The following is a 27,761-nucleotide window of genomic DNA, read 5'->3' as shown; positions in this document are numbered from 1 at the left end:
AACTCTGACTGGTTTGGAACAAGCAAAATTGGTGTCAAACGTTTGTGCAGCAAAATTGTTCCATTTGTGCTGCTATCATTGTGAAGAAATGAATTAAAAAGGTTTCCAGAGGTCAACAAAAATTAATGTTAGATCTGTTACTTAAAAATGCTTCGGTGCTGAACTATGAACATGAACAGATTCATTTTAACAGATGAGATTAATTTTGAACTAAGTCTTATTTAGAATGAAGTGGTACAACAAAAAAGAACAGACGTAGTGATGTGCATTGTGGTTTGTGGTCACTAGAGGGTGCTATTAAACTTATTGTACTTTTTAAAGACATAAAATACTTCAAAACGTGTGTTAGCCACGTTCAAGCTATATTTCATGACTGACGGTCATCAACACTTAAGTTTATGTCTTAAGTTTTGACTCACAAAAAAAGGAAGTGATTAGGATAATCACCTGGTGATTATCAGGTTTCTAGGTGTTGCCTTGGAAACGGAAGTTCTGTGCCAGCAGTTGTACTAATCTCATTTCGGAATAATGAATCCTGAAAATTGTGAAGGAAGTTTGACTGCGATTCTAGGAAATACACTAAACTCCATCCAGTGCACCAGAGACCGAGTCAGAGGTAAATATGACAAGTTATTTTTGCGGAGGGAATGAAAAAACAAAACAATAACAACAACAATTGCATGCTAATTTTCAGCTAATGTTTAAAGCCGTATGGAGTGTCTTAAAATCCGTTTTCCTGTTTGTTTACTTCTCTGCTATTAATATAGTCACATCAACTCTTTTTATTTACCCCAACGTTGTTGTTTTCATATTTCATAGCTTCGATACTAGTAGAACATACAAAAACATATATATGGTATGTCATTATCATGATTAACTGCCTATAATTTTAAAAGAAAACAATATGCATTTTTGGTTTTCCAGTGTTAATTAAGACATTTTATCTGCCTTCTGTTGAAATTATTGTCATAAAACCGAGATTATTGATTCGGGAAATTGCTAAAGTTCAAGTCCAACTAATTTTTCACTATTTTGAACTTCTTTAATTTTAAAAACTCCAACTACTAATGGTGTGTTCACCCAAACGCGTTTCTCGCGTCAGGCGTGCCTGGTTTTCGTTCAAAATCTACTTTCGAAAATTGACTTTGAATGTAAACCAGACACGCGAATCGCGTTTGTTGTGAACGCACCTTTATACTCTTAAACCTGACTTAGTTTATTATAAATTCATAGCAGTATATTGAAAACCCAGTTTTGGTTTGCAAAACCTTTATTTGATTTATGAAAATTTAATAAAGTCAATTTCAGCACTGTTTCTGCATCTTATTGTACTGTAGTTTTTAAACTACAGCAAATTAAAGACGCTCAAGGAAGTGAAAAATTGAGTGAAAATGTCCTAAATGACATGTACGATCATGAGCCAAATTCATCTTGGACAAGAGGTTTACATGAAGTGTACCAAACAGCTTCTAAAAATCCAGAGTATTTAGAAAAAAACCCTAAACAGATCAAAATACCTTGATTTTTTTAAAAAGTCTTCATTAGTAAAAATTTGTAGCTGCTGAGTTTGCTTGTAAATGGAAGTGAATTGGTGAATATGTAAAATATCAAAACATTTTAACTCGTATAGGTCGGCCTGTCTCTGCTTCTGTTTATTGTGTTTGATGCTTAGTACTGAAACATGTTCTCAAGAGGTAGAGTCAAGCAGAAAGAGTGTTTTCTGTATTTTTTCCTTTAGATGGAGAATCAGGTGAACAGGGTGGAGCATATGATCTCTCCGTGTTCTGGGACACTTTGAGTTGAGTTTTATTAACAAATCTACATTTTCTAGACAACAGGTAGCTCAAATTACCTCCCATTTTGTTACTGGCCATCCTTTGTCACATTAAGATGAGATATAAAAGCCAGTTGTTTCAGAATAGCGCTCATTTACTACATTTTATCATCACACATTATTCCTCATTACAATAAAGCATTTTGTTTCTATTGAATACTTTGAAAATGTTTCCAAACTTTTCTTCCCTTTCCTCAGAGCAGCCAGTGAATGCTGTTTCACAGGAAGCAACTAAACTGAGCCTGGCCTTCTCTAGACCCCCTCTGCCATCTTTACAAGTCAGTTTGCTATTTTCAACACAAATAATCGTTTCTTTACACAAAATTCTGCTCATTCATTCAGGTCTCACAAAGAAAACATCTTAAAGCATCTAATTGTTCTAGGTTGCTTGTTTTAGGAATTCTGTTGATTTTCTCCATATCGAACTGCCATATAAGCATTTTATGGTGTCCTAAAAACAAACTTGCTTGTCTTGCAGGATGGAGAAAAGCTGGTAGAGTCTGTTTTGAACAGCATACAGGCTCTGAGTGAAGTTTATCACCGCCTTCACAAAAGCCAAGGTGACTCTTAAACTGTATAAAGTTTTATTTTTATTTGCAAAATAAAGTAGATCTGAGTAAAAGAGCATAGTTGGGTAGTAACTAGTTACATTTACTAAATTACATTTATTTTAGTAACTTTAAAAAATACTTTTAGGATTAATTTTACTGTGCTGTACCTTTTACTTTTACTTGAGTAAAAATATGTTGAAACAGTGTTACTCTGACCTGATCACCATTTTGGTTACTCTGCCTGCCTCTGCTGAAGAGTGATTAATATTTGCAGCTGCTCTGTAAGTCTGGCTGAGTATTTTAGTCCTGTCTGTGTCTCAGGGGTGACGCTACGGCGACAGGTCAGGGACGCCACTGTGGAGGTGCTGGACGGCATTTTACAGCTGGTGGAGGTCATAATCAGCTCACCACTGCAGAGGTGCACACATCACTATCACACAAACATGAGAGGAACTACAAAGCAGCCAGCCTCCAACATCTGTGGCTGATGTTTTCTTAAGGCTGTTTGCCGTTTTTTCACTGGATTCACAAAGCAAATTACACTAAACGCATCACCCATCAAGTCCAGCAGATTGGAGGAATGTTCACCTATTTCTGCACCATAGTTGTCCTCTCTTCACCCAGAAGTGCTGACCATTCAGAGAAATGTCAAAGGTTGTAGAAATCCCCAGTTATTTTTGCTTCAAGTTTTAAAATTTCACAACATCAGGGTGAAAAATATTCTTTTAGCCTCTGTCCAATTTGGCATATCGCCACTTCTCTGAAACACATCTCTGTACCTCTTGACAATTTCAGATGTTTCAAGCTTTAATAAAACTAATCTACTGTTTTGGAACTGCAACTCAACCATAGCACAGATTTCATTTACCTGTTTTTGAATATATCCTCCACAAAACACTGAGTCAAGTCAAGTTTATTTGTGAAACAATCAAAGTCAGCTCTAAACAGCTGGGATTTAGCCTTGATTTAAAGGAACTCTGGGTTTCAGCTGTTTTACAGTGTTTTTTGTTCCAGATTTGTGGTGCATAGAAGCTGAATGCTGCTTCTCCATGGTTCTGGTTCTGGGGATGCAGAGCAGACCAGAACCAGAGGTCTGGAAGGTTTGCATAACAATAACTTATGGTGCAAAGTCATTCAGTGATTTATAAACTACCAGAAGTATTTTAAAGTCAGCATTTAGACCCCTGTCAACTTGTTTGAATGCTTTCTGCAAGCAGCCCGTCACTAGAAATATTATTTTTACCAGGAAAACAAATCAGGAAGTAGTTGGATATCTTCCCTCATTTGTATGCAGCTTCATCATTTTCCTCTATCTGCTCTTCAGCCTGACCCAGGAGCAGATCACGTCCACTAGAGAAGTTTGGACTGCCTGTGATCACTTTGCTCAGCTACCAAAAGGTAAGCAGAAACAAATAAAGCAAAACTCAGCTGTAAAATATTGATCAGGTTTTTTCAACACTGTGAATGTTTTTTTTTATATCACCTGCTTTAACATCAGCATTGTTTTGACTGAATCAGTGCTTCTAGTTTTCAGGTAGTTATATTTTATCTTGAGAGTAAGATATATGCAAGTATGTATCAAGTTTTCCAATGTAATGATGTAGGATTAAGAGTATTTATTTACCTTTGACTTACAGTGAAGGCCATTTGTGGCCACTTATTACTGAATCAATCAGGAAAATTTTCCTTTTTATTTCCATTTCCATTCCTGTGCATAAACAGTGACAACAAACTTACTGACACTGAAGACAAACTGTTTTACTGGCAATCATTTTGCAAAGACGACCAAACAGTTTTGGTCTGTTTTATTCCTGCAGGGTTTCCCCCAGAAAACTGGCTAAGACTGGTGGTCGGGGCTGCACCGCAGTCCACCGTGTTTTTATATTGAAAGATTTTAAGTTGGCAGAAAATTATTTATGTAATTATAAGTACTATAAGTATTATAAGTACTTATAATATATATAATTTTTACTGGCTAATTATGTCTAATTATGTTTTGGGATGAGTTTTTTTCCACGTCAAAAATCCAGTAAATAGTCTGAGTGGTTAGTGCAGGTTTGTGCCATTAAATTTTTGTTTGGACCAGCTTTGGTTTATGAGATATTAAAAATAATTTTTTAGGTCATTCAGAGTTCACCATCCCCCCGTGTTGCTCCAAAACAAACCAAAGTGGGTTACTTCGTTAGTGCAGGTGTGTGCCATTAAAACTGCCGCAGCAAAGTTGTTTTCAAGCTGGATATTGGATTTTCGCGCTCCGCAGAGTAAGCGTCGCCTAGCTCAAGGTTAATCTGATTTATGAACGCTAATTTCGGCCAGCCGTTCTCTACCGCTCCCTCCTCAAGCGCTTGGAGGTTCACTGAGGGACTGTCAACAAATTTACAAACCAAACACTCCTAAGAAACAAATGTAAATAGATATCTTGCCTTGTGACCAACTGACACAAAATGCATGCTGTTACACGAGACGCACTGTTGTCTGTTGAATTTTTAATTTATATTCAATGTTTTAATAATTGTGATATTAAAAAGTATAATTTTTTTCTTCAATGTCTTCCTAGTCATGTGCCCTATTGACTCAAAATCAGTGTGAAACTGTTCTTCTAGACTCAAGAGATGATATACAGACATTTTTATTGCATTTGAACCATTTGGCTATTATTTTAGCTATTTTTTTGTCAAAATTTAGTATTTTTCTTCTATAGCTTCTGGGTCACGTGACCCATTTATACAAAATCAGTGTGAAATTGTTCTACTAGACTGTGAAAATGAGGCACACCTGGTTCTATTCCAGCTAAACATTTTATTCCTTGTCAGTGGGACATGTAAGCTATTAAGAACCAAACGTATTTCTTAAATGCAAAATTACATAAAAAATGTATGAAGATCTAAAATAGGGAAGCTATTGAAGAAAATGGTTAGTAGTAGTAGAACAATTTCACACTCATGTTGATCATTTTCATTAAAAAATTTCTTGATCTCCTTTGTGGCCTTCTGTAGTAAATAAAAGATTAGCATAATATACGTACAATAAACTTGGTCCCATTGACTCACTCCCTTTATAACATATTTCTCATATACTGTACTCCTTAAATAGCAATAAATTATTAGTCTTAGGCTACGTTCACACTGCAACCCGGAGTGGCCCAATTCCAATTTTTTTGTCAAATGGGATTTTTAAAAAAATGTTTTTGCCGTGGTTGTTCACACTTCCAAATATATGCGACCTGTATGTGTTCTCCAGTGTGAACGGCAAACGACCTGAAAATGTCCCGCATGCGCAGTAGAGGGCGCAATAAAGTCAGCATTCTCAGTGTTTTGCCAACCTCCATAAAAAGAAGAAGTGCTCAGTGTTTGCAGAGGTAAAGGTGGATGCTAACGGTGGAGCATAGCTTGCACTTTTGAAGTTGTTGTTCAGCCGGAACCAGCATATTAAGAACTTAATCCTCATTATAGTCCGTCTTCACGCTTGTGCGTATCAGGACGCAGAATAGTGACGTTTGTCGAGTATCAGTGACGTTCAGGTCAGATGAACGCGACCTGTTAGGTCGCATTTGAATCTGATTCGTATCGGACATCCAAGTGGCCTGGGTCACATTAAAAAAAAATCAATCCGACCTGTGTTATTCAGACTGTCATGAAAAGATCAGATACAAGTTGCATTATGGCAAAAAAAAATAAAAATAAAAATAAAAAATCGGAATTGGGTCACTCCACGCTGCAGTGTGAACACGGCAGCCGTAAACTCGTATTTTTACAAAGTATTTTATTAAAGGTGAGTTGCACCCACCTTTGTTCGTGTTAGAGCTTTGATATTTGGTTTAAAGGAAAATCCTAAAGAGAAGACATTAGATGTCCAGATTGGGTTTAACTTGTTTTACCACTGTCTGGATCACCTGTCTGTTTTACTTTAACACTCAGAGATGTTTATTGTTGGGAAAAATGTGTATTTTACAGACAACAAGGAAGCCCTGCTGGTCGATGTGTCTTCTCAGTCTGGACTTATAAAAGATGTCATTAAGGAAATGGAACAGGTAAACACTAACACTTTTTTCAAAGTTTTTTTTCTTTGTATTTGTCCTTATTACAAAGAAAAGCTCATATTTTATTTGAACTTTTAGTTGTTCCTGTATATTTAATAACCTAACTTTTACACAATAACCCAGATTTATTGCTTAGAATCAACAGCTGCTTTCTCCTTCACATTCACAGCTCTTATCCGAACCCCAGGACCCGTTCAAGGACTGCCTCATTCACGACCCAGAAGACAACTCTGACCGTGACAGTCCTCACAGCATCCGGGACGTGTCCCTGTCAGAGAAGGACCAGCAGGTGATCAGAGCAAGTCTGGAGGTACTTGAAACAGCTGCATCCTGTCTGAGGAAATTCAGATCAGCCATCGAGGACAACGGTGACGCTGCTGAACCTCAAAATGTCGCTCAGCTGGACGATCTGGCCGACATCAGCCGGGAAATCAGCCCCAGGTAAAGAGACGGTGTTGTTGTTTCTGCTGGATTTACATAGAGAATAAAAAAAGTTGCAACCAAATGGAAAAACTAAATGATGGTACATTAACTAAACAGACTCCTGCTGATTGAATTACAAATTTAAACCAAAATATGTTGGTTTGTGCCAGCAGGTTCAAGTTATTTGCAGGATGTTTGGACTTGTACTAACTTTCCTTTGTTTGACATCGGAAGGTTTTTTTAAACTGTTCACTCCCATGAAGATGTTTCTCTCAGTGTTGATGTTTTCCTTCGCAGTGTGGACGATCTCGCCCTCTGTCTCTACCCACCCATCACCTACAGCGGAGTGGAAAACCACGTAAGACAACCCTGCATTCTTTCTGAACAATAGAATACATTTATGTTTTACTCTCCCTCAAAATAATAAGGGTGTTTTTTTGAATCTTGAAAATGAGCCATTTTTGATGTTTAATGTGTTTCCATAACATTGACATTGAGTTGTTTTTGTTTTTTATTCTTTTGAAAAATAACAAACTTTCTTTTTTTCCATTTAGATGTCTAGATTGGCAGCAACATTAAGAAAACTTTTGGACCTGATTAGGTAATATTTACTTATCCACAGTAGTTTGTATCAAGAATGCATGATTCACAGAAAATACCTAATTGTGATATTTATGCAGAAACTAATCAAAAATACTTAAGATTTTGTTTTTGAAGCCTGATAAATGCAGAAAACAGTTTTCAAATAATAAATTCGTTTATTAAGAGGAAAAAGCTTCCCAAACCTCCTGACCCTTTAGGAAAAAGTAACTGCCCGTCTTTTTAAGTCAATAACTTTTGAAATTAGAAAGCTGAGCTCCATTTCACAAGCCAAACCCAGGTGAGATTATTACTTCAGAATCAACTTTAATGTCGATGTTTATGTGTGTGAACATTTGGTTTCACATGCTCAAAGTGTACAGACATAAATATAGAAACTTTACTGCAGATTAAGAACATACTAAGTAAGAATATGTACACATATTAATACGTAGTTTAGTATGAGGTTTCTTCAAACTAAACCTCAGTTTAGTCACCTCCAAAATGGGCTAATAAGAATATTTTTTTTCAGTGTAATGTTTTGTTTTCAGCATGTTGTCTTTAATCCAGCATTAAAATGATTTGTTTGTGGTAAATGTTGCTGTTTTAGTGCTGACAGCTTTGACTTGTGCTCACCCTCCAGATCCAGCCATGTGTGTGGAGCAGCAGAGCTGACCTGGATTCAGTTTTTAGAGGCCGCCGTCGATCACAATGTTCAGAAAGCCAAAGAATTGATTGAGCTGGACGGCTAATTTAATTTAATAAAAAGTTTGTAACATGCATTTAAAGGCCGCCTTTGCAGAATCGTTGTTTTGGTTTATGTAAAACCTGAGCGCCAGAAAATAAAATTGGAACAAATTACTTTAACTCTGAGGGAAAAAAGACTATATAAAAGCTGGACATAAACTCAGGGGCCACTTTATTAGCAGTTGGCAGGTACACCTGCCCAACTGTTCATTAACACAAGCAGCAACGCAATGCATTTAGACATGGCCAAGATGATCTGCTGCAGTCCAAACTGAGCATCAGAATGGAGAAGAAATATCATTTAAGTGACTTTGAACGTGGCATGGTTGCCAGTGCCAGACGGCTGGCCTGAGTATTTCAGAAATTGCTGATCTACTGTGATTTTCACGCACAACCATCTCTAGGGTTTACAGAGATGGTCCGAAGAAGAGAAAATATCCAGTTACCTGCAGATCTGTGGGTGCAAATGTCTTGTTGATACCAGAGGTCAAAGGAGAATGGCCAGACTGGCCTGAGCTGATAGAACGGCAACAGTAATTCAAATAACCACTTGTTAAATCAAGGTATGCAGAAGAGCATCTCTGAACGCACATCAATCCTGCCTTGTATCAACGGTTTTGAACAGTTTTGAAGGTAAAAGGGCGTCCAACACGGTACTAGCAACATGTACCGAATAAAGTGGCCGGTGAGTGTAATGTTGAGGAGTCATATTCCAGATTTAAAAGAAAATCACAATGTTCAACATTCAGGTCTGGATTCTGTAAAATTCCACTCATAGTGAGAGAAAAGAAGACACATTTCCAGCAAGAAGTTCTCAGAACTTGAATCATTTGGACTTTTTGTTCTTTCTGCTGAGAACCTCAGAGCTGCTGTTTGATCAGTGATCACTGACATCTTCAGTGGTTGAAGCTGGCTGCCTGGCCTCCTCTCTTCTGCTCCTCTTGGAGGAAGAGCATGTTTGCATGTTCTCCCTGTGCATGAGTGGGTTCTCTCCAGGTTCCTCCCACTGTCCAAAAACATGACTGTCAGGTTATGACAGTCAATTCTCCCTTGGTGTGAGTGTGTGTCTCTGTGTTGCCCTGCGACAGACTGGCGACCTGTCCAGGGTGAACCCCGCCTCTCGCCCCGAACGTAGTTGGAGGGGCACCAGCAATCCTCCCGACCCCACTGAGGGACAAGGGTGAACAGAAAATGGATGGATGGATTTAATGGCCCGGCACAGTCATAGTGGTCGTTCTGTCCTTTTTAAATGGATTACTGAGGTCCACAGGAGGAATCTGAAATTAAAATCCAGGTTTGAGATATTTTTGCAGGTAACAGTAAGCTGTTTTACAGGACAGAGGAACAGAAAACAGGAGAATAAACTTGTGATCATTTCATGTTCAGTATTAGATTGAAACACAGATAGACTGAGCAAAGTAAGACCACCTCACGAACACACACCTCACAAAAAATATTAATTCATTTTCAAATCTACAGGCTAACAGCAATAACAGAAATTTCTAATGTTTATTTCACATGTATTTAGCCGGTGCTTCGCCCTTTCGAGTCCGACTGACATTTACTTCCGGCAGTTTATCTGAAAATGTTCCGCGTACATTGTACTTTATATTAATGTAAAAAACCCACAATGCCAGCATTTAAAAGATTAAAAGAAAGATTTAGAAGAAAACACATTTTAATTAAATAATATAATACATATGCAAAATTATATTCCTCCAGGTGAAAAAGACAGTTTTTCGGGTTTTGTCGAGATATTTTCTGTTCCAGCTGCTGTGTAGATGAAGAGGGGATGTTTCACATTTTTGCGCCTGAATAAATCTTATTTTTACAGTCTATTGCCAACATCAATGCATTATTTTATGAGATTTAGTGTGGTTTATATTTATATTTGGGGTTTTTGTACCAATAGAAGCACCCAGTAAGGTTTAAAGGACTCGTCAGCAACACCGTCCACCCTCTAATTTCTGACCGAGGTGGTACAGTCCAGAGAGCGGGAGGCTGCAAACAGCTAGCTCCAGAGATCAGCTGGGACACTCAGACCAGGTAAATCAAAAAAAATTTTAAATTAGCCTTTTAATGGTTGGAAACAACTTTAATGTGGCCGAATTTAAACGGCCACCAGAATTCTCTGGTTACTTATAAGTTGAATTTTATTGTGTTTCTTAATAAATAAATACGGTAAGTGGTAGTTTTTGTTGGTTATTTTTCTGAACATAACAGTTCTTAAGCTTTTTGAGCAGAAATGGGTAGAGCAACAAACTTTGCGGATAGAAAATAACATTAGAAAAACAAAGTTGATGTAGAACTAAGAGGTTTTACTTCCACAGAAATTGTAAGACTGTCTGCTGTTATTGATTAAAAGATATAGACTAACTAGATTAGCCAGACATTGTTCTCCAGTTATAGTGGAGGACAGTTACTTCATACTAACATCACTCAAGTATAAGTGAAAAGTAAAGCGCACCAAAACAAATCCTCGAAGTAAAACCAGCTCAAAAACTTCAATTTGTATGATTTAGCATTTTTCTCTTTCCTCTCTCTCTCTAACAAAAACTGAATGCAAAAGTCTTCAGTCCGTTGCTTTGGTTTCAACTAGCCCTTTTTTAAGTGACAGTTTTGTTTATAGAAATGTCATAAAGCATTTTATTTGTTGCTTCTGTTGTTTTGTTTATGTATTTTGGATATTTAAAATGTCTTCCATGTCCATTGCTAAATGCTTGTTAGAATTTAAAGTTTATTGATCTTTGAGAATGTATTAAATTACTTGGAAATGTTTTCAAAGCAACAATATTATTGATTATTGCAATAACTTCTGGGACAATTTATCGTCCAGCAAAATTAGATATCTTGACAGGCCTACATCTGAGTATTGTTGCTGTTTCTCCAGGAAGAAGAGGAAGATGAGTGAGGAGAATGCAGAGGAGGTGAAGCAGCTGGAGGCTGAGGTGAAGCTGCTGCAGGCAGAGATCAGAGCTCTGCAGCAGCAGCGACAGGACAGCTGGGAAAACTTCTCCTTCCAGTTCAGGGGACAGATGCAGCATGCTCTGTGAGTTTACCTCCTTTTATTTGCATCAAGTTCCATGTTTGAGTACCAGAGAGAAATGGTGGGATGTTTGACTGTCTCTGCAGAGCGTTTGTCTGTGGACGGACGCAGGACCTGGAGGAGACGGTGGTGTCCAGGCTGAAGGAGGAGGTGGAGCAGCTGGAGAAGGACTTGAAGCTGCAGACTCAGATGAATGGCATCAGCTTGAACAGCTGCATCACAAAGACCCTGCAGAGCCGTAAGGAAGAGAATCTGCTGGACATTTCCAACACTAGACATCTAGCTGCGTTTCCATTGACCATGAAATTGCACAAATTGAAATTGACATAGCTGAATGATGAATTTATCTTTTCTAACTGTTTACATCTATCACTGCCATCATTTCTTTACTTATCCCCATGAACAAGCTGATTCACATGTGATTTTAATTTAATTTATCTTTTAATGCAGTTGCGAAATTGTGTTGTTTTGACATCAGCAGAGTAGAGACAAAAATTTGCAAACATTTGTAATGGAAACACATCTTCTGTTCTGTTAGCGGCCATTTGGTCAACATGTTGTTTATCTGTTAGACTAATCTGTGTTATTTAAAACCAATGACTCTAACCTTCTTACTGGGCTTTTAAGCTTCACCAAGTTTCCTAATTAGTCAGATGCCCAGTTTCTCTTTCAGAATAAAAGTCTAGTGTTATTTGTTTCTGTGTGCCAGGCGGTCGGGAGGTGGTCCACCAGGTCTGTCTGTCAGGCTGCAGCTCTGAGCTGGTCTTCCAGGTTGAGTTCCAGCTTTCTGAGCTCAAGGTGAATCTTTTTATTCTCTTGATGTTAAAGTCGTTTTACTGATATTGGCTCTGGGACCAGCAGCTCTTCTCAGCCTCTTTGTTGTTTAATTTTCTTGTGACTGTATGTTATTTCTCTGGCTGTATTTAGGTTAGATGGAGGAGATGGGATTTTGCTTTCTATCCTTGTTGGCTCCAGATCAGTGTCAGATGATGGATAGAGGATCTCTATAGAGAGAAATATTAGAAAATAGTTCAGGGTTTAGCCAGCAGTGGGTGACAGAGACCCATAATTAGATTGGGGATTTCAGCTGCTCCGAAACCTCAGGAATGATGCTCATCACTTGTACTTAAGTCATTAAATCAATTATTCGCATGATAAATTTAAAAAAACTCAATAACCACTGGTTACAGATTCAGTCATCTGCCCCTAAATATGGAAAACAGTCCCCAAACAAGAAACAAGCTTTTGGAAAAGATGGAGGGATGAATGGACGATATGGCTGAAAATGTTTCAGGATATAAGCATTTCACATCAGTTGTTATTGATAACTATTAATTTGTTTTTTCTGTTTTAAATATCTGAAATACTGCCGAACTCGGAACATGACCTCTTCTATTTTATCCAGTTTTCACTCCATGCCATAGTTGTTTTATTTTTGAGCAGTTATGAGGCACAGTGGTGAAACCTGAAACTGCTTCTGCACAAGTTTCTCAGCAAGTTGTTGCTAGGTAACCAAAGAATGAGTTGCTAGGTAACCAAATAGTGAGTGAGATAGTAGATGCCACCAACTGTATTTAGCTGGTTGTTAGAGGTTTAGTGACTAAAGCTTACATTTCCCAGAATGCCGTGTTTCTGGATTAATGAACATTCCACGTATTGGATGTATTATCCATTGATGTTCAGCATGTGTATATTATGATATATATTGTTATTGATATACTGTCCATCCCTAGATGGAAATAAAGTTCTGAATTTGCTCATGCTGTCCTTCTGTCTCCTCCTGTGTCCTCTGGATGGCGCATGTATCGTTTTCTGCATTTGTCGTCTCTCTGTGGAGTGACATATCTGCATTCAGTCCTGCATGCCTTAGTCTAACCCTCCTTAATATCTTATTTTGGATCATGTAAATCGTACGTTGGATACTTCCTGTATGTGTGAACTGAAACTGTTTGAATCATAAAACAGTTTCACAGAAATCATTTTTCTAATTTAGGAAAGTCAAAGTAAATTTCTAATTTGTGCAAACAGGATTGAAGCTGGATCTGTTAGCTAACTGGAGCAGATGTTAGACTGTTTTTACTGATGGATGTAATGTCTGCAGGATGGAGCCAGAACAGAGCGGAGAATCAGAGATCTGAATCTGGTGCTGGACTCCAGTGACCTGCAGAGCCTCAGCAGTTTCCTGTCCAGGTATCTAAAAGTCATAACTAATAGGGGGTAATCTGAGAGGGAATGAGGAGTAACCAGGTGGAAGGGTTTGAAAACATTAACCAGGAGGAAAAATACATTATTTAAGCTGTCATAATCGTTTATAATGAATCTCTGATTTTTACTGGGCAAAATTTAAGGTAAGATAATTTCACATGATATAAATGTATCATTTTGAAACCGAAGCTCTCAGACTCTACAGGCCTCAGCAGGTTAAAGTCAAAGATCATGACCATGAACCAGTCTGGCTGCTTGCAACGGTTGAAGGGGGGAGCCTTTTTGTCCTCTAAAACAAGATGGCTGCCGGACTGAGGTCAGCAGAACTGCATGTGGAAGAAGGATGAGACTTATGGGGCAAAGTCCTCTGGACAGATGAGACCAGAGTGGAGATGTTGAACTGTGATGGACAGAACTGCGATGGAAGAGACCAAACACCACATACCAACTGTTGAGCACGATGGGGGAAGGATGATGAAGTGGGCTTCTGCTGTAATTGACTGCAGCCAAAATATTCTACAGTCCAATGTGAGTCCTTCTGTCCTACATCTGAAGCTTGGTCCAAACTGGGTCTTCAACAGAACCAGGGTCTCAAACTGAGCAGCAGATCAACGACAGAAGGGCTGAAAAAGAGGAGAATCAAGGTATTTCAGTGGCCTAGTCAAAGTCCAGACCTCATCCTGATTGAAAGGCTGAGGTGGGACCAGGACCCTAGAATCGGTGTGTCAGTCTAACAGCCAGTGCTGAGAGGTTCTGGTCCGTTCTTCATTCTGCTGCAGAGTGTCTGCTCTGCTCTGATTGGCTCTGAGTCTGAGGCCAAACCACATCTGGATCGGATGACCCAGACTGCAGAACCTGGCAACCAGCACATGGAAAAATTCTGAAGACAATGATTCAGCTGCTGCTGCTCCGTCAGGACCTCTGGCATTATGAGTGTGTGTGTGGGTGGGCGTGTGTGTGTTTCAGCCAGTCCTTATTGTCCAGCACAGATGGACCATCTCTGGTGGATCCGTCCGGGTTCAGGTGCTGCTGATGAGTTTCTCCCCAGATCAGGGTGGGTTTCCTCCACCAGGATTACCCACTTTATCCAAGCTGATGTGGATCTTTCTGATGTTGATCTGATTTAGTGACTGTTGGTACTGAGCAGGAGGGGAAAACAATGCTTGTGAATAAACTTTCCGTTCATTAAAATTCAATTAGTTAAAAATATGTTTGACTGCATCTCTATTTGAAGGCAGAGCTTCAGCTGGAAGCGTTTAAAGGAGACATGTTGAACCTTTTTATGATCTGAACTACTCTGCCGAGGTTTTATTGAATTATTTCATTCCCAGGTGTTTTAAATAAATTGCTCAGCTCTCTGAAACCTCACAGTGTGTTGTTAGGAGTCTGGGTGAGGATAGACAGCATCTCCTCCACTCTTCATCTTCTTTCTTGCTTTTAGCTGCACTTTAAAGGAATCTCTTTGATGGGTTTTAATCTATAATCTGGAGATCAAGCCTTCATCAGTGAAGCAGACGGCTAACAGCTTGGTGGAAACCAGAAGTTCCTCCTCCGTTATTGATGGTGACTTCATATGATGGCTGCTTGTCCGATGGTCTCTCTTGTTTTAATCTGGGATTATAATCTTGAAGCCTGTTTGCTCAGCATTGGGTGGACTTCAACCCCCCTGTGACACCTTGGTCCTTTCACAAAGATGTCAACTGTTCTTAGTTTCTCTCTGCTGAGACATAAATGCCACACATAGCTGGAACCAGAAGTTTACACACCTCTGGGATCACAAGTTTACATACACCAAATAAAAAGTTGCGTCTACATCTTCTTTCTCTCTGACTGAAGTTAAATCAGAATGTTTTGTTTCGAGTCAGAATCACCAGAATTATTTATACTTTTTAAAAACTTCTACAATAAGAGAAAGAATTTGTCAGTTTTGCTCATTCATGTCTACAAGATCAGAAGTCTGCATGCATTTGTATGCAGTGTTTGTAAACATTACCTTTAAACCGGATGATTTGGGTTAAACCATCAGTTTGATGGAGTTATTGTCCATTTCTTAAAACGCTGATGTTGCTGCAGTTTTTCCACATAAAGTTCTTTCCTCATGATTTCATCTATTTTATGAAGTGAGCCAGTTCCTCCCCTGACAAACCACCACAGCATAATGCTGCCACCATCATATCCCCAAATATAACAATGGCCATTGTGTCCAAACAGTTCCACTTTAGTCTCATCAGACCACAGGACATGTTTCCAAAAATAAAGATCTCTGTTCCTCTTATTTTGCTTTTTGTTTTTTCTGGAGTGATGGCTTCCTCCTTGCTGAGCGGCCTTTCAGCCCATGTCGGTACAGAATATATTTCACAATGACTCGGACTCACCAGCTTCAGCTGCGTCTTCACAAAGTCTCTGGCTCTTGTCCTGCACATTTTCACTCAGCATTATGACTTTTAGCAAACGGACAGTGAGAAAAAAGTGGATAAAAATGATATTTTTATTGGACATATGTAAACTTCTGGCTTCAGATGAATACGATTGACCGTAATTTGTCAGCTGGTTGATGTTGATTTCCGCTGAATTTTGTTTAGAGCCCCGTCCTTTATAGTCTTCTTGTTTCTTTGTGACGATATAACTGAAATCCAGGAAAACCTCCTCACGCCTTCATTCAGTCCCATCGAGATTAATCTGCTCAACATTCCCGGTGTTTTATTTCATTCCCCGCTGAAGATTTCATCTCTTTCTCCCGACCCGGTTCAACCAGTCAGTCCTTCTGCTATCAAACTGGGATCGCTCTGTCTCCGTCTGCCTCTCTGATAGTGCTGCATTAGAAGTCAGGCTGCTGCCATGTTTCCATCGACTCCGTGCGGAATAACAGTCATCTGGAAATTTAACCCGGCTGCCGTCTAGCCCTGGGCCCCCTCGGAAAACTCTGGAAATCCTTCACCAGAAGGTCCCAGGCTCCGCCACACTCTGGACCAGACCTAGATGTTTCCGCCGTGTCATACGCAGCCTGCTTCAGTGAAGAAACTGCTTTTATGTATTATTTTCTGCTCTGTATTAATCTGGATGATTTAGAAATTAATCTGTTTATATTAAAATATTAGCAGTAAAGCGAGGTCAGGCTGAACTCATAAAGATCTGAAGATGTTTTCTGATTGTGAGAATCATTAACAGTCATTGGGAGCAGAATGTCTGAAATAGAATAGAATCAAGGTGCTCCATAGGCCTAGTCAAAGTCCAGACCTCATCCTGACCAGAGTGTAGTTGCATCTGAACATGTGCATCATCAGACATTGGCATTAGCCTGTAGGAGCTGGACTGGTGTGTTGCTAATGTTGTTAATTATTGTTTTTTTTACAAGAAAATTGCAAAATAACATTTAAAATTAAAGTTAAAAGTGATTTAATTTAATGATAAATTAAAATATTTACCTCAAAATAAGGGAGTGTCAGCATTTTGATAACACATTTGTCCAGTGGGATGTCTTTAGTTTTCTCACACCTGATGTATTTTGCAGAGGGACAAAGTGTCTGAAAACATGGATCAGTCATAACCATCATTGCAGTTTTAACGTTTTTATTGTAATTAAATAATTTCCTACTCTGTGCAGCTCTGCTTTAATCTGGATCCCATTTTATAATGTAATTCTACAGTTTTTTTGCTGTAAATATTCCAGGTTAGTTTGTTTTTTAATAATGGGATGATACATATGAAATATTTTAGATTATAGCCAAGTGGATAATTTCCATCTGTAGTCTTACAGGCAGGTTGTTGTTTAAAAAAACAAAACAAAACAAAACCAACAATAAAAAGAACAAACAAACATATTTATACTTGGCTAAAGGTTTATTTTAGACCATAAAAAATAACTGCACATTTAACTATAGTCGTTGGCTTTTTGGCTTTCCGGGAATCAGATTTTAAGATGTTTTTTCTCGTATTGAGCCTGGTTCTGGTTCTGGTTCTGGTTCTGGTTCTGGTTCTGCTGGAGGTTTCTTCCTGTTAAGGAGGAGGTTTTCCTCTCCACTGTCGCCCCCTGGTGGTCCAGGAGGAGTGAATTCTGCATTAATGACTCGATTCTCTGCTCTACTAGAATTTATTGAAATGGACGTTTGATTTTACTGAAGTAAATTTTTTTTATAAAGTCAATTGGAACTGTAAAGTGTGCTGAATTTAATATTTTTATTTCATTTTTAGAAATCATTTGTCATCTGGCATGAGAGAAAATTTTGTTATACATTTATTTATCAAAATAGGCAAATTTTGTTGATCATAATTGATTTGTAAAAGTAATAAAATGGGTAAACCGTCCAACAGGGTGAATATTTTTTTACAGATGCTGTAACTTGGCACTCTGTGAAGTTAAATTATTTCTAATAAATCAAAAGTTAGACAAATTAAATGTTATTATTTTCACTTTCTGTGTTTGGAGTTGAAATGAAGTATCTGGATTCTTGTACTTTATTTTTTATTTTTGTGTGTTTAATTTGTTTAATTTTTGCAGTCAGTTTGTGACATCATAAGATGTTGTCGCTTTGAAGCAGACAGAGAAAACAGTTTAAGCTCAGACGAGAGGCAGCCTGGCTGTTCATGGTTGCTATGGTTACGTGACGAACGCCGCCATCATGTGACGATGTGCTGTGATTTCAGGGTGGAGGAGACCCGGGAACTCCTGTTGTTCTTCAGAACCATCAGGAGTTTCTCAGAGAAATGCGACGATCGGACCAGAACCTTCCAGCACTTCCAGGTGAGTCAGAGCAGAACTGGACGGACCAGAACCTCCCACTGATCTGCAGAGGTCCTGGTTCTGGGTTATTAGACATCAATGCTTCTTCTGGTTTTGTTTTAATTTTCTCCAGTGGAGAACCAGATGTTCATTAGATGCACATCTGCTCAGATTGTTTACTTCTTCAAACGGTTTTATGACAGCAGAACCTGCTCCAGGTTCTGTTCGTCATACTGATGGATGTGTGAGGCATCCAGAACCAACTGGGTTTGTTTGGTTTAATGCTGTTATCTGACTCACAGAGGCTCTCTGTAGTCCAGCAGCTTGTTTTAAGTCCTTTTATGTTCTGCAGAAGCTCGTATTGCTGTGTTGCTCAGATAATGAAGAGGAAAAGAGCCGTAGGTGTTAATTAGCAGGACCAGTCTAAATGTCGGGGCGGGACGGTGCTGGACAGGCTGCAGCTAGATGCCAAATAACACACCAAGCGGCGGCGGCGGTGTGGAACACATTGGCCTGTTTACTCGGGGAGTCGGCGGTCCAGCCCAGTTGGCAGGACCGCAGGACGATTGACACACATTTTCCATACTGGGCCGCGTGCTGCAAACACTGCAGTTTAGCTTCATCTGCATCTGCTTCAGGGTTTCTGTGGAAAATGTCATTTCTCATCGTAAATATCCAGCTGTAACATTCTCCATACCATAATAGCAGCCAGACAACACCAGCTTAAAACCGGTTAAATAAATAAACAGAATAAATGAATTATATGGAAAGTGTTGAATGTTTTTCTTGCTGGTGAACCGCAGCGCTAAACAGACCAAAGCGATCAACCTCAAGCTTTATGAGTCCCAGCAGGGCTGCTCATATTGATGTTCCCTCTCAGGTGCGCAGACATGTTAACGGCTTGTGTTGATGAGAGCCGTCTGATGCAGCTAATGGATGTTTTCAGTTTGGTGTTCTCACATTACTGCATTCTGGCTCTAATTTGGGCTGCAGCGCATCAGGAAAACATGTGACTGCAGTGTTATTGTTGCTTCATCCACCAATAGGAACTGAGGCACATTTTCTTCAAGATCTTCTTCCATTGGTTGATTTTTATGCTCCATGTCAAACTGAAGCCATTTTCCCTGATTGGTCTTAGTGATTAGTGGTTTTCTTAAAGCTGTTCATGCCTGAAAACTTTATGTCCCTTCGTCTTGCTAATGTAGAAACGCTCCAAGTCAAACACAGCTGTTTTCTCTTCAATCAGGAACAGTCAAGATTTTTTTCTTAACGACAACAGTTCCCTACTTAAAATTTTTAACAAACTTTTCAACACAATGTTACTCTCAGATGTTTTCATTGTTTGGTGCCAACAGTGAGACCCTTCTGGAACAGTTCATGTCTTCATGGTTGTTTGAACAGGCAGTGTATTATTAAGTCAAGTTTAAGTCACATTTCAGCAACAAGGCAGTTCAAAGTGCTTTACATCATAAAACATCATACAGTTTACAAGGAAACAGCAATAAACATTTCATTTTGTTAAATGCCGTCATTAAATTTCATGAACCAAATACACATCAAATATGTTGATCCATGTTCCAGTTACTACTAATCAAAGCAACTCTAAACAGGTAGGTTTTTAGCCTTAATTTAAAGGCACTCAATCTTTCAGCTATTTTGTGGTTTTCTGGAAGTTTGTTCCAGATTTGTGGTGCATAGAAGCTGAATGCTGCTTCTCCATGTTTGGTTCTGCTCTGCATCCCCAGAACCAGAAGAGCTGAGAGGTCCGGAAGGTTGCAGCAGCAGATCTTTTATGTATTGTGGTGCTGAGCCGTTTACTGATTTATAAACTAACAAGTCTATTTACTGAGCTGCAGGGAGCCGCTGTAGGGACCTTAGAACTGGGTGGTGTGCTCTATCTTCCTGGTTTCAGTGAGAACGCCACCAGTGTTCTGGATCAGTTGCAGTTATCAATGCAATCAATACATGGATGAGTTTCTCTAGATCTTCCTTACTCCTCTAATCCTGGAAATGTTCTTCAGGTGATAGAAGGCCAGCTTTGTAACTGTCTTTATGTGTCTCTGAAGGTTCATGTCAGAGCCCATCACTACACCCAGACCTGATCGCTAGTTTATAGCTGTGATAACTGAAGCTGTGCATTGACTCGTGTTTTTGTAGGTCCAAAGAAAATAATTTCAGTTTTGTTTCTGTTCAGAAGGGCCACATTTTGCTCTGGGTCAACCAGCTGCTGACCCAGAGCAGCTGTGACTACGATCCAGTAGCTTGCCATCATCAGTGTGTGAATGTCTGTATAAATGGAAGCGACTAATTTCATTGTAAAGCGTCTTGGAGGAACTTGTAGGGTTGAAAAGCCCTATATAAGTGATCTGTTTGTTGAATTAAAGGATTCAGAGTCACCTGGTGACATTGTAACGTAGAGCTGTGTGTCATCTGTGTAACTAATCTTTTATAACTTATATTGAGAGGAAAAAACTGATTTCATCACAGTTGAAATATAATAGCCAGAAAAATATTACATCTAAGCATCTCTACATCACCCAGCTGGATGATTGTGGTGCTGTTTGTTAGGCCTGTTGCAATAAGTCAGTTAATCAAATGATAGATTTTAACAAGCACAATAATTTTCATTTGTGTGATTTATTATTTTTCTCTTTTCTCTTTCTATCAAAAACTGACAAGTCTTCAGTCTGGTGCTTTGGTCTCAATTAGCCCTTTTCTGATTGATTTTTTATTTAGTTTTGTTTTACAGAGGCTTCATATTTGTTGTTCCTGTTGTTTTATTTGTTTTGGATATTTAAAATGTCTTCCAGTCTCAAATGTTCATTATGGTCTTTAAGAATGTGTTTTTGCATTATTATATCGCTATATTACTTTAAATGGTCTCAAATCAACAATATTATCATTCATCGCAATTACTTCTGGGACAATTAATCAACCAGCAAAAGCTGTTCCAGTGACAGGCCTAGCTGTTCTGGTTCTGGTCTACAGATCCTGCAGACCCGGTTTATGGAGCTAAAATGGTTTAGTTTCTGACGGTGAGCTCCGGTTTAAGTTGAACAGGATGTTGGTGATTCGCGTTTTCAGTGCCAGACGGATGAAAGATGAGGATGGATCCGCCTCAAAACCTAAGATCATACTTTTGCAAACTGGAGGCAAAGAAATGGGGACCACATATCCCTGAAACATCTATCCACCACAGTTTGTCCTAATGTATGGATTCATCCTGTCATACTGCAGCACTGCCCATTAGTTTTATAATAAACTCGTTGTTCTTCATCCTGTCAATAAATGTGACATGATTAAAAACGGAGCAATAATCCAGACTGACTGTAACCAAAAACAGTTTATTAACATATCAAATACAGCCATGTTACACACTCCTCCTTCTGTACAGCTCCTCTTATTCACATCAGTTATCATAAACAAGGATTTATTTACCTGGAAAAGAAGTGAAAACAAGAGAGTAACTTTCACATTACTGAAGTTCATCGATACATGTTCTCCAGCTCACCTCAACTGGACCATAAATTAGAAAACAAACTGAAGTTAAGTTACAGAACATCATCATCATCATCATCATCATCATCATCATCATCACCACCGTTGTCTGCAAGGCCATGCAGACGAGTCGGATGCTTGAATTAATCACGGTCCAGCTCATTTTTCCAGCGTTGCATCCGGAGGAAACGTCTTAAAATGTTCAGTTGACAAAGGATCACCATGACGACGAGATTAAATTAGATTTAAACTGGAGGAAAAAACTCACCTGTTATTACCTGGGGAAATCATTAGGAGTAAATTAAGAAGCCTGTTTGTTATGAATGAGCGGGGATCCTCCAATGAACAGGAAGAGTTTGTCATGCAGAATAAATTTCCCTGTTTTTAAATATAAATTCTATTTTATTTTTCCAGATCTAAGATGAAGATTCTGTCGGTCCAGAACTATTATTGTTAAAATCTAAGAGAATCTCTTTAGAGTCAGGAGGGCAACCGAGCCGAGCCGAGCCGAGCTGGACCCGTCGCTGCTCATTAAAGTGACAACACTAACCGGACCAGAACCGTTCTGCTGCAGAGGGCTTAGAGTGAGTCTTTGGGACATTGGTACTCCTCAGCGGTACCGGCCCACAGGCAGCACTTTCATGCAGGTGAAGCTGTCGGGGTACTTGGACAGCACCACCGGGTTCCCGTCCATCCGGACCTCAGACAGGCTCAGTCGTAGATAGTAGGAGTTGTCGGACTTGCAGAAGGTGTCTGTGTTAACCTCCGTGATGTTGTTGTCCTGAAACACAGGAAGAGTGAAGAATAAGCTAATGTTTTGTTGTCTAATTTTTCCTCATATTTCAAACACTTCAAACGTATTTCATTTGTAATATGTTTCACCCAGAAAACTTGCTAAGCCCGCTGGTCGGGGCGCTAGGGCAGTCATCTGGCGACCCACCGTGTTCTTAAGTCAAAAAATGTTTAACGTTCACAAGAAATTTGAAAAATATGTGCTATTTGAAGACATTATGAACAAACACGATAAAGTGACGCGTTACTTTATTCGCTAAAGTAGTTAGCATGTCGACTGGTGATGACAGGCAGTGGTGAGTTAAAAGACACCTGACCTCAAACTCAGTATGTGTTCACATGCTGACCGTTTTATGTTGCTATTGTGCTTCCAAACATTTCAAAGAGACTCTGATCTCACTGTTAGTGGTGTATAAAAAAAACTAAACGATAATAGATAAACAAACAATGTTAGACTGGTGGGTGCAAATAAAGCCTGGTGGCCCTCCAGGCTGATATTACACCAATGGAAACCCTTTAATAGTCTTTAAGAGTTGAATAGCTACATTTATGTGAATAGGGGGGCAGATATTATAAATTTATACTTATTGTTCAATAAGTATAAATCGAATTAATTTGAATAATAATAAAATTATTATTCAAATTTAATATTGAGTGATTTAAATAAAAATTTTAATTAAAAGAGTTCAAAAATCTTTTAATTTCATTTTGTCATACTACAGCAAATCTTTTTATTCATCCTTATTCATTTCTTTATATATTTTATGTTTTTACACATTTTTTACATTTACTTATTTATTTTAACTATTTGTATTTATTTCTAATATTCATGGTAGATTATGTATTTTATTTTAAAATGAACCTGAATTTGTTTTACTGGGATTATTAAAGATGCAGTTGAGGGGAAACGTTCCCAACTTTGTGTGGAATGGAGATGTTTCGCTCAGTAACTGCTGGAGTTGGGCACTGGGCGGACCAAAAATCTGAAAAGTGTGGCTTGGATTGCAGTTGCAGTAGTGGGAACATGAAAACTCAGAGTAAAAACACTGACAGTCTTTACTTTAGTGGAAATGTCTGTGACAGATGGAAGAAATGGAAGTGAACAAAGTTCCAGATGATTCGGATGTGTTCTCAAGCTTTTACTGCTTGGAGGGTTTTTTATGACATATATTTTAGGGTTGAGCACTTTTAAAAGGAGAATTTCCTTTTATATTAAAACAAGATCCTTTGTTTTGCACATAATGTTTGCGTTTTAAAAATAAACATAATGGGGAAACTTTTTTTAGCATCTTATAAAAGTAATGCTCTGTTTAACCACAGCAGTTTAATTTGTGTAATTAAGTATTTTTATTTCTATTTGGTAGCTGTTTTGTTTAGTTAACCAAATTAGTTTACATTTCTGTTTGTCCATTTTGTATTTTCTTTGAGGCACTAAACATTGTGTGGGATTTTATGTATATTTATACATGAATATTTCTATCTAGTTTATAAAGGAAAGAAAAAAACCCTGAAAATGTGGAATATAGTCTGTGATATATAATTGAGGTATTTAAAAATATATTGTGATGCAATTTTGTGGAAATATTGCCCAGACCTGTTTAGGACTGGACTTTGACTAGACCAATCTTCTTCCCATAATATTTATGGCTGGATGGTGAACCTCAGATTTACTTCCAGGATTGTCCTGATTTAGATCAATCCATCTTCACATCACCTCTGACCTGCTTCTCTGACCCACAGCATGATGCTCCCACCACCATGCTTCACCAAGTGGATGGTGTATTTAAAAAAAAAATAGTTTTGTATGCAGGGTAAAAAGCTTGATTTTAGTCTCGTCTCATCAGAGCATCTTCTTCCATGTCTCCTACATGGCTAACTACTAACTGGACTTCTTCAGTGGATTCTAAAAATGTCAGACAGCTCTCCTGTCAGTCCGCTGGACGTCCATGTCCTGTTAGGTCAGCAGGTGGTCCGTCCCGTCTCCAGGTCCAGATGATGGACTGATCAGAGCGCTGGGAGGTGTTCTTAAAGAACCTAACCCTGCATTAATCAGAACCAGAACCTCCTCAATGTTCTCTGGAGAAGCTCTGATGACAATTCTGGGGGCGGACCAATCAGATATAAATATCTGAATCGATCCCAGATATCGGGGGCAATGTGCCCGATCCAGAAGGAGAGATCTATTCAGTCTAATTCTATGCTTTGTGCTTTATTATTTATTTTATATTATATTTAGATTTCCTAATTGCACTTTTCATTTGAATGAAGGTTTGTTGCAGTTTATTTTTACATGTTTGACTGAAGTAGTGAAACTCTTGTTTTTGACAGTTTCAGTTTATTTATTTTACACTGGCTATTAAAATGCTAACTGCACTCACTGACTATAAATCTTTTAATTCTGTGCTGTTTTTCTGTGTCGGGTTGGTATCTGCCCATTTTAAACCTCAGATATTGGGATCAGAAGTGAAAACAGTGGATGAGTGCATCCCTAGTTCACACCACACTATTCAGGTTTTAATCATAAAAGCATCCTAACACTCATTCATCATCTATGAACTACTTGTGTTGGTGCAGACCTGTAGATGCAGGATGCGGACGCTCTCTGGGATGAAGGGGACGGCCTCCAGCTGGTTGTTGGCCAGGTACAGGTTGGCCAGGCCGGTCAGTTTCTGTCATGGAGAACAGAGACTGTTCAGCTTCCTTCTCATCTAGAGTTTATTTACAGCAACATCATTCAGCTTCCTTCATTTACAGACGAGTTAATCTCCTTCTTTAGCGCTGATCTGTCTTCTTAAATCTGGTTTTATCACATGTAGAGGATTCACACTCCCTGACTGGTCCCAGAGCCGGGTTCTGCTGACGTACCTTGAAGGCGTTGGCTTTCACGCCCTTGTTTTTGAGCAGGTTGCTGTTGGCGTTGAAGGAGGTGAGCTTGGCGGGGAGCGCGGGGAGTTTGGCCAGTCTGTTCTCGGCCAGAGACAGTTCCTCCAGCAGGGTGAGCTTGGAGAAGGCGGCGTCGTCGATCTCTGAGATCATGTTTCCTGTCAGGTCGATCCTCTTCAGGGTCACTGCGGCAGATAGCACAGCAAGGCTTTATTAATACCAAGTACTCATCATCCAGTCAGGTATTCAGACATCAAATCAAATTTTTGCCAATTTAGAAGCTAAAATAACAAATCCATTAGGATTTCAGTGTCTAGCAATTCAATTTCTAGTTTCAATCCTGAAACTATTGTTAATTCAGAAACTAATTTTTCTATTCAGTTTAAAGAATCTGTTTAAATTATGTGACTGATGAAAGGAGAAGACAGTGTAAGCAAAAAATACATTTATCTGAAACCATTCCATACTGTATCAGATTCCATCAGTGTATATTTAAACAAAAATAGGTTTGTGCATAAAATGCAAATCTAAATAACAACCAGAATATAAGGTTATCTTAGAGCTCTAAATTCAGATATTTTTATGGATGTTTATATAAAAATCTTATTTTAGGTGAGATTTATCTGAAAATTCAACCAAATCTACGATTTAAACTTCCTTTATTTATTTTTCTCTTTTTCAGATATTTTTATGGATGTTTATATTTTCACAGTCTAATATCTTATTTTAGGTGATGGTTCATTTATTTTTCCTTGTTTCTGAACATTCAACCAAATCTACTTGATTTAAAAACTTCCTGTTATATGGCTGATTGTTCATGTAGTCATTTAAAACGTCACCAAACTCAACAGAATCTGCTGGGCTTCACACAATTCAGCTCTGAGAATATTTCTGTCAAGATATGAAAGTTTTATAAAGTAATTTCTCTCTGCTGAGTGTTTAACTATTCTAGCACTAGGATTATTCCGACAATTAATTGGATTAAGCTCTGCACATTTTGCAGATTTTTCATTTAACCACTTAATATATAAAATACATAAAAATATAAATAATTACGTTACTTTTTTAAAATAAGAAAATAAACATTGTATTGTCTAGAATGGAATAACATTCATTTAGTAAATACTTGACCATTAAAGGATCAAGATAAAAATCTTCTTACCATCAACATGTGAAATCTCAGCCTCTTCTGTCTAGTGTAGAGCTAATTTGTTGATAATTGATTAGATTAGCTAATTGATAACTGGATGCAAAAGGTGCTTAATAGGAGAGTTTTATAGAATGTGAATCGGGTGAAGCTAAAACACCTAAAAGAGTTCTGGGTAGAACTGATTACAGGTCCAGATTATTTCTCTCACCTGCACCGCCGTCGCTTTCCTTCGGTGCAACGCTGGCATCCGGCTCATCAGCAGGAGGTAGCGCCCTCTGCAGGAGAAAACAAGCACTGTTTACACAGAGCCTCGTGTTTGGGTCAAGCTCTGATTCTGGTCGAGTTTGGAAATTCGCACACTTATTGCAGCATGTGGACTAGTTTAAATCAACTGTTTGAAATGACTAAGATTTCATGCTAAACAAACTGAGTGGAAGGAAATATTCTGGATTATTTTGCTGACACCTCTTCTTGGAGTAGGAATGTTTCTCTTCCAACAAGTTTTCAGGAACATTTAAAAATAGACCTTCGTGTTGTCTTTAAACCAGTCTTGGTCCGTTGTTCTCCAGCCTTTGTTTCTTTGGTCTTTGGCTGCTTCTCCTCTGGTTTTCAGTCCAGATCTGACTGTTTCTTATTTGCCAAACTCCAACCCATGAAACAGCCCTGATAAAGAAACTGTTTCATGTCGACACAAAGCAGATAATTTTGTAAAAATGATTTCAGATTGACTCTATCAGTCACTTTCTGACAGAAAATCTGGAAGTGTGGAGTGTTTTTCTGTTTGGATATCGATGAGAAGTGGTAATCAGAGCGCTGCAGTCCTCCATAGCTGGACTTCTCATCTGGAGAAGCTGTTATCTAGTCAGACATGAGTTGTGTAATCTCCAGCGCTCCTGGATCCGACCCCTGGTCTTCTCTCAGGAGGACATGTCCAGACCAGATGTCCAACCTGCTCAGCTCTAGAAGCAGTGACTGCAGTCTGCTCTCCGGACGGTGTCCCTCAGGGTAAACCCAGCCGCTTTGCAGAGGAAACAGACGTTGGCTGCTCCTGTCCAACACCTGATAGGTGAGGGAAGGATCAAGACTCCGGTGAAACTTTTTAAACTCAGAGTTTCACACCTGACATCCCTGTGGGACCACATTCCCATCAGCGAGGAGGACAGAGAGAAGAGTGCTGCTTCTTCAACCCTGGAAAAGTCCAGCGTCTACAGGAACCAAGTTGGATCCATTTAACCCAAACCAATGACACCCAATGTCTCCCTGTACAGTGGAGGGGCTGTAATTGCCTCAGAAC

General features: G+C 38.8%; 2 protein-coding genes across 3 annotated transcripts in view; both read left to right on the top strand.

The window, feature by feature from the left end:
• Positions 1-453: 453 nt before the first annotated feature.
• Positions 454-8,214, top strand: LOC122833444 (cyclin-D1-binding protein 1 homolog). The gene is made up of 11 exons (XM_044120986.1): positions 454-616; positions 1,739-1,798; positions 2,033-2,112; positions 2,313-2,394; positions 2,707-2,803; positions 3,710-3,783; positions 6,339-6,415; positions 6,594-6,865; positions 7,145-7,205; positions 7,402-7,448; positions 8,070-8,214. The coding sequence occupies exons 1-11, from the start codon at positions 529-531 to the stop codon at positions 8,176-8,178; spliced, it is 1,047 nt and encodes a 348-aa protein (XP_043976921.1). The 5' UTR covers positions 454-528; the 3' UTR covers positions 8,179-8,214.
• Positions 8,215-10,136: 1,922 nt separating this feature from the next.
• Positions 10,137-27,761, top strand: part of LOC122833442 (centromere protein P) — an 84,598-nt gene continuing 66,973 nt past the window's right edge. The window contains exons 1-6 of one of the 2 annotated variants that reach the window (XM_044120983.1): positions 10,137-10,219; positions 11,064-11,222; positions 11,306-11,457; positions 11,929-12,017; positions 13,321-13,409; positions 18,069-18,165. In XM_044120983.1, coding sequence (XP_043976918.1) covers positions 11,077-11,222; positions 11,306-11,457; positions 11,929-12,017; positions 13,321-13,409; positions 18,069-18,165 — 573 coding nt within the window. In that variant the 5' untranslated portion in view covers positions 10,137-10,219; positions 11,064-11,076. The other variant, XM_044120982.1, reaches the window with a different exon arrangement.

Source organism: Gambusia affinis, linkage group LG07 (assembly GCF_019740435.1).
Source record: "Gambusia affinis linkage group LG07, SWU_Gaff_1.0, whole genome shotgun sequence".
Taxonomy (NCBI): domain Eukaryota; kingdom Metazoa; phylum Chordata; class Actinopteri; order Cyprinodontiformes; family Poeciliidae; genus Gambusia; species Gambusia affinis.
This window is presented reverse-complemented; position numbering and strand designations above follow the sequence as displayed.

Bases quoted from the DNA above. Each gene is read 5' to 3' on its own strand.
- LOC122833444 (XM_044120986.1), top strand. From the start codon at position 529: ATGAATCCTGAAAATTGTGAAGGAAGTTTGACTGCGATTCTAGGAAAT. The intron at 617-1,738 runs GTAAATATGACA...TTTTTCCTTTAG, and splicing joins CACCAGAGACCGAGTCAGAG to ATGGAGAATCAGGTGAACAG. The intron at 2,113-2,312 runs GTCAGTTTGCTA...CTTGTCTTGCAG, and splicing joins CCCCTCTGCCATCTTTACAA to GATGGAGAAAAGCTGGTAGA.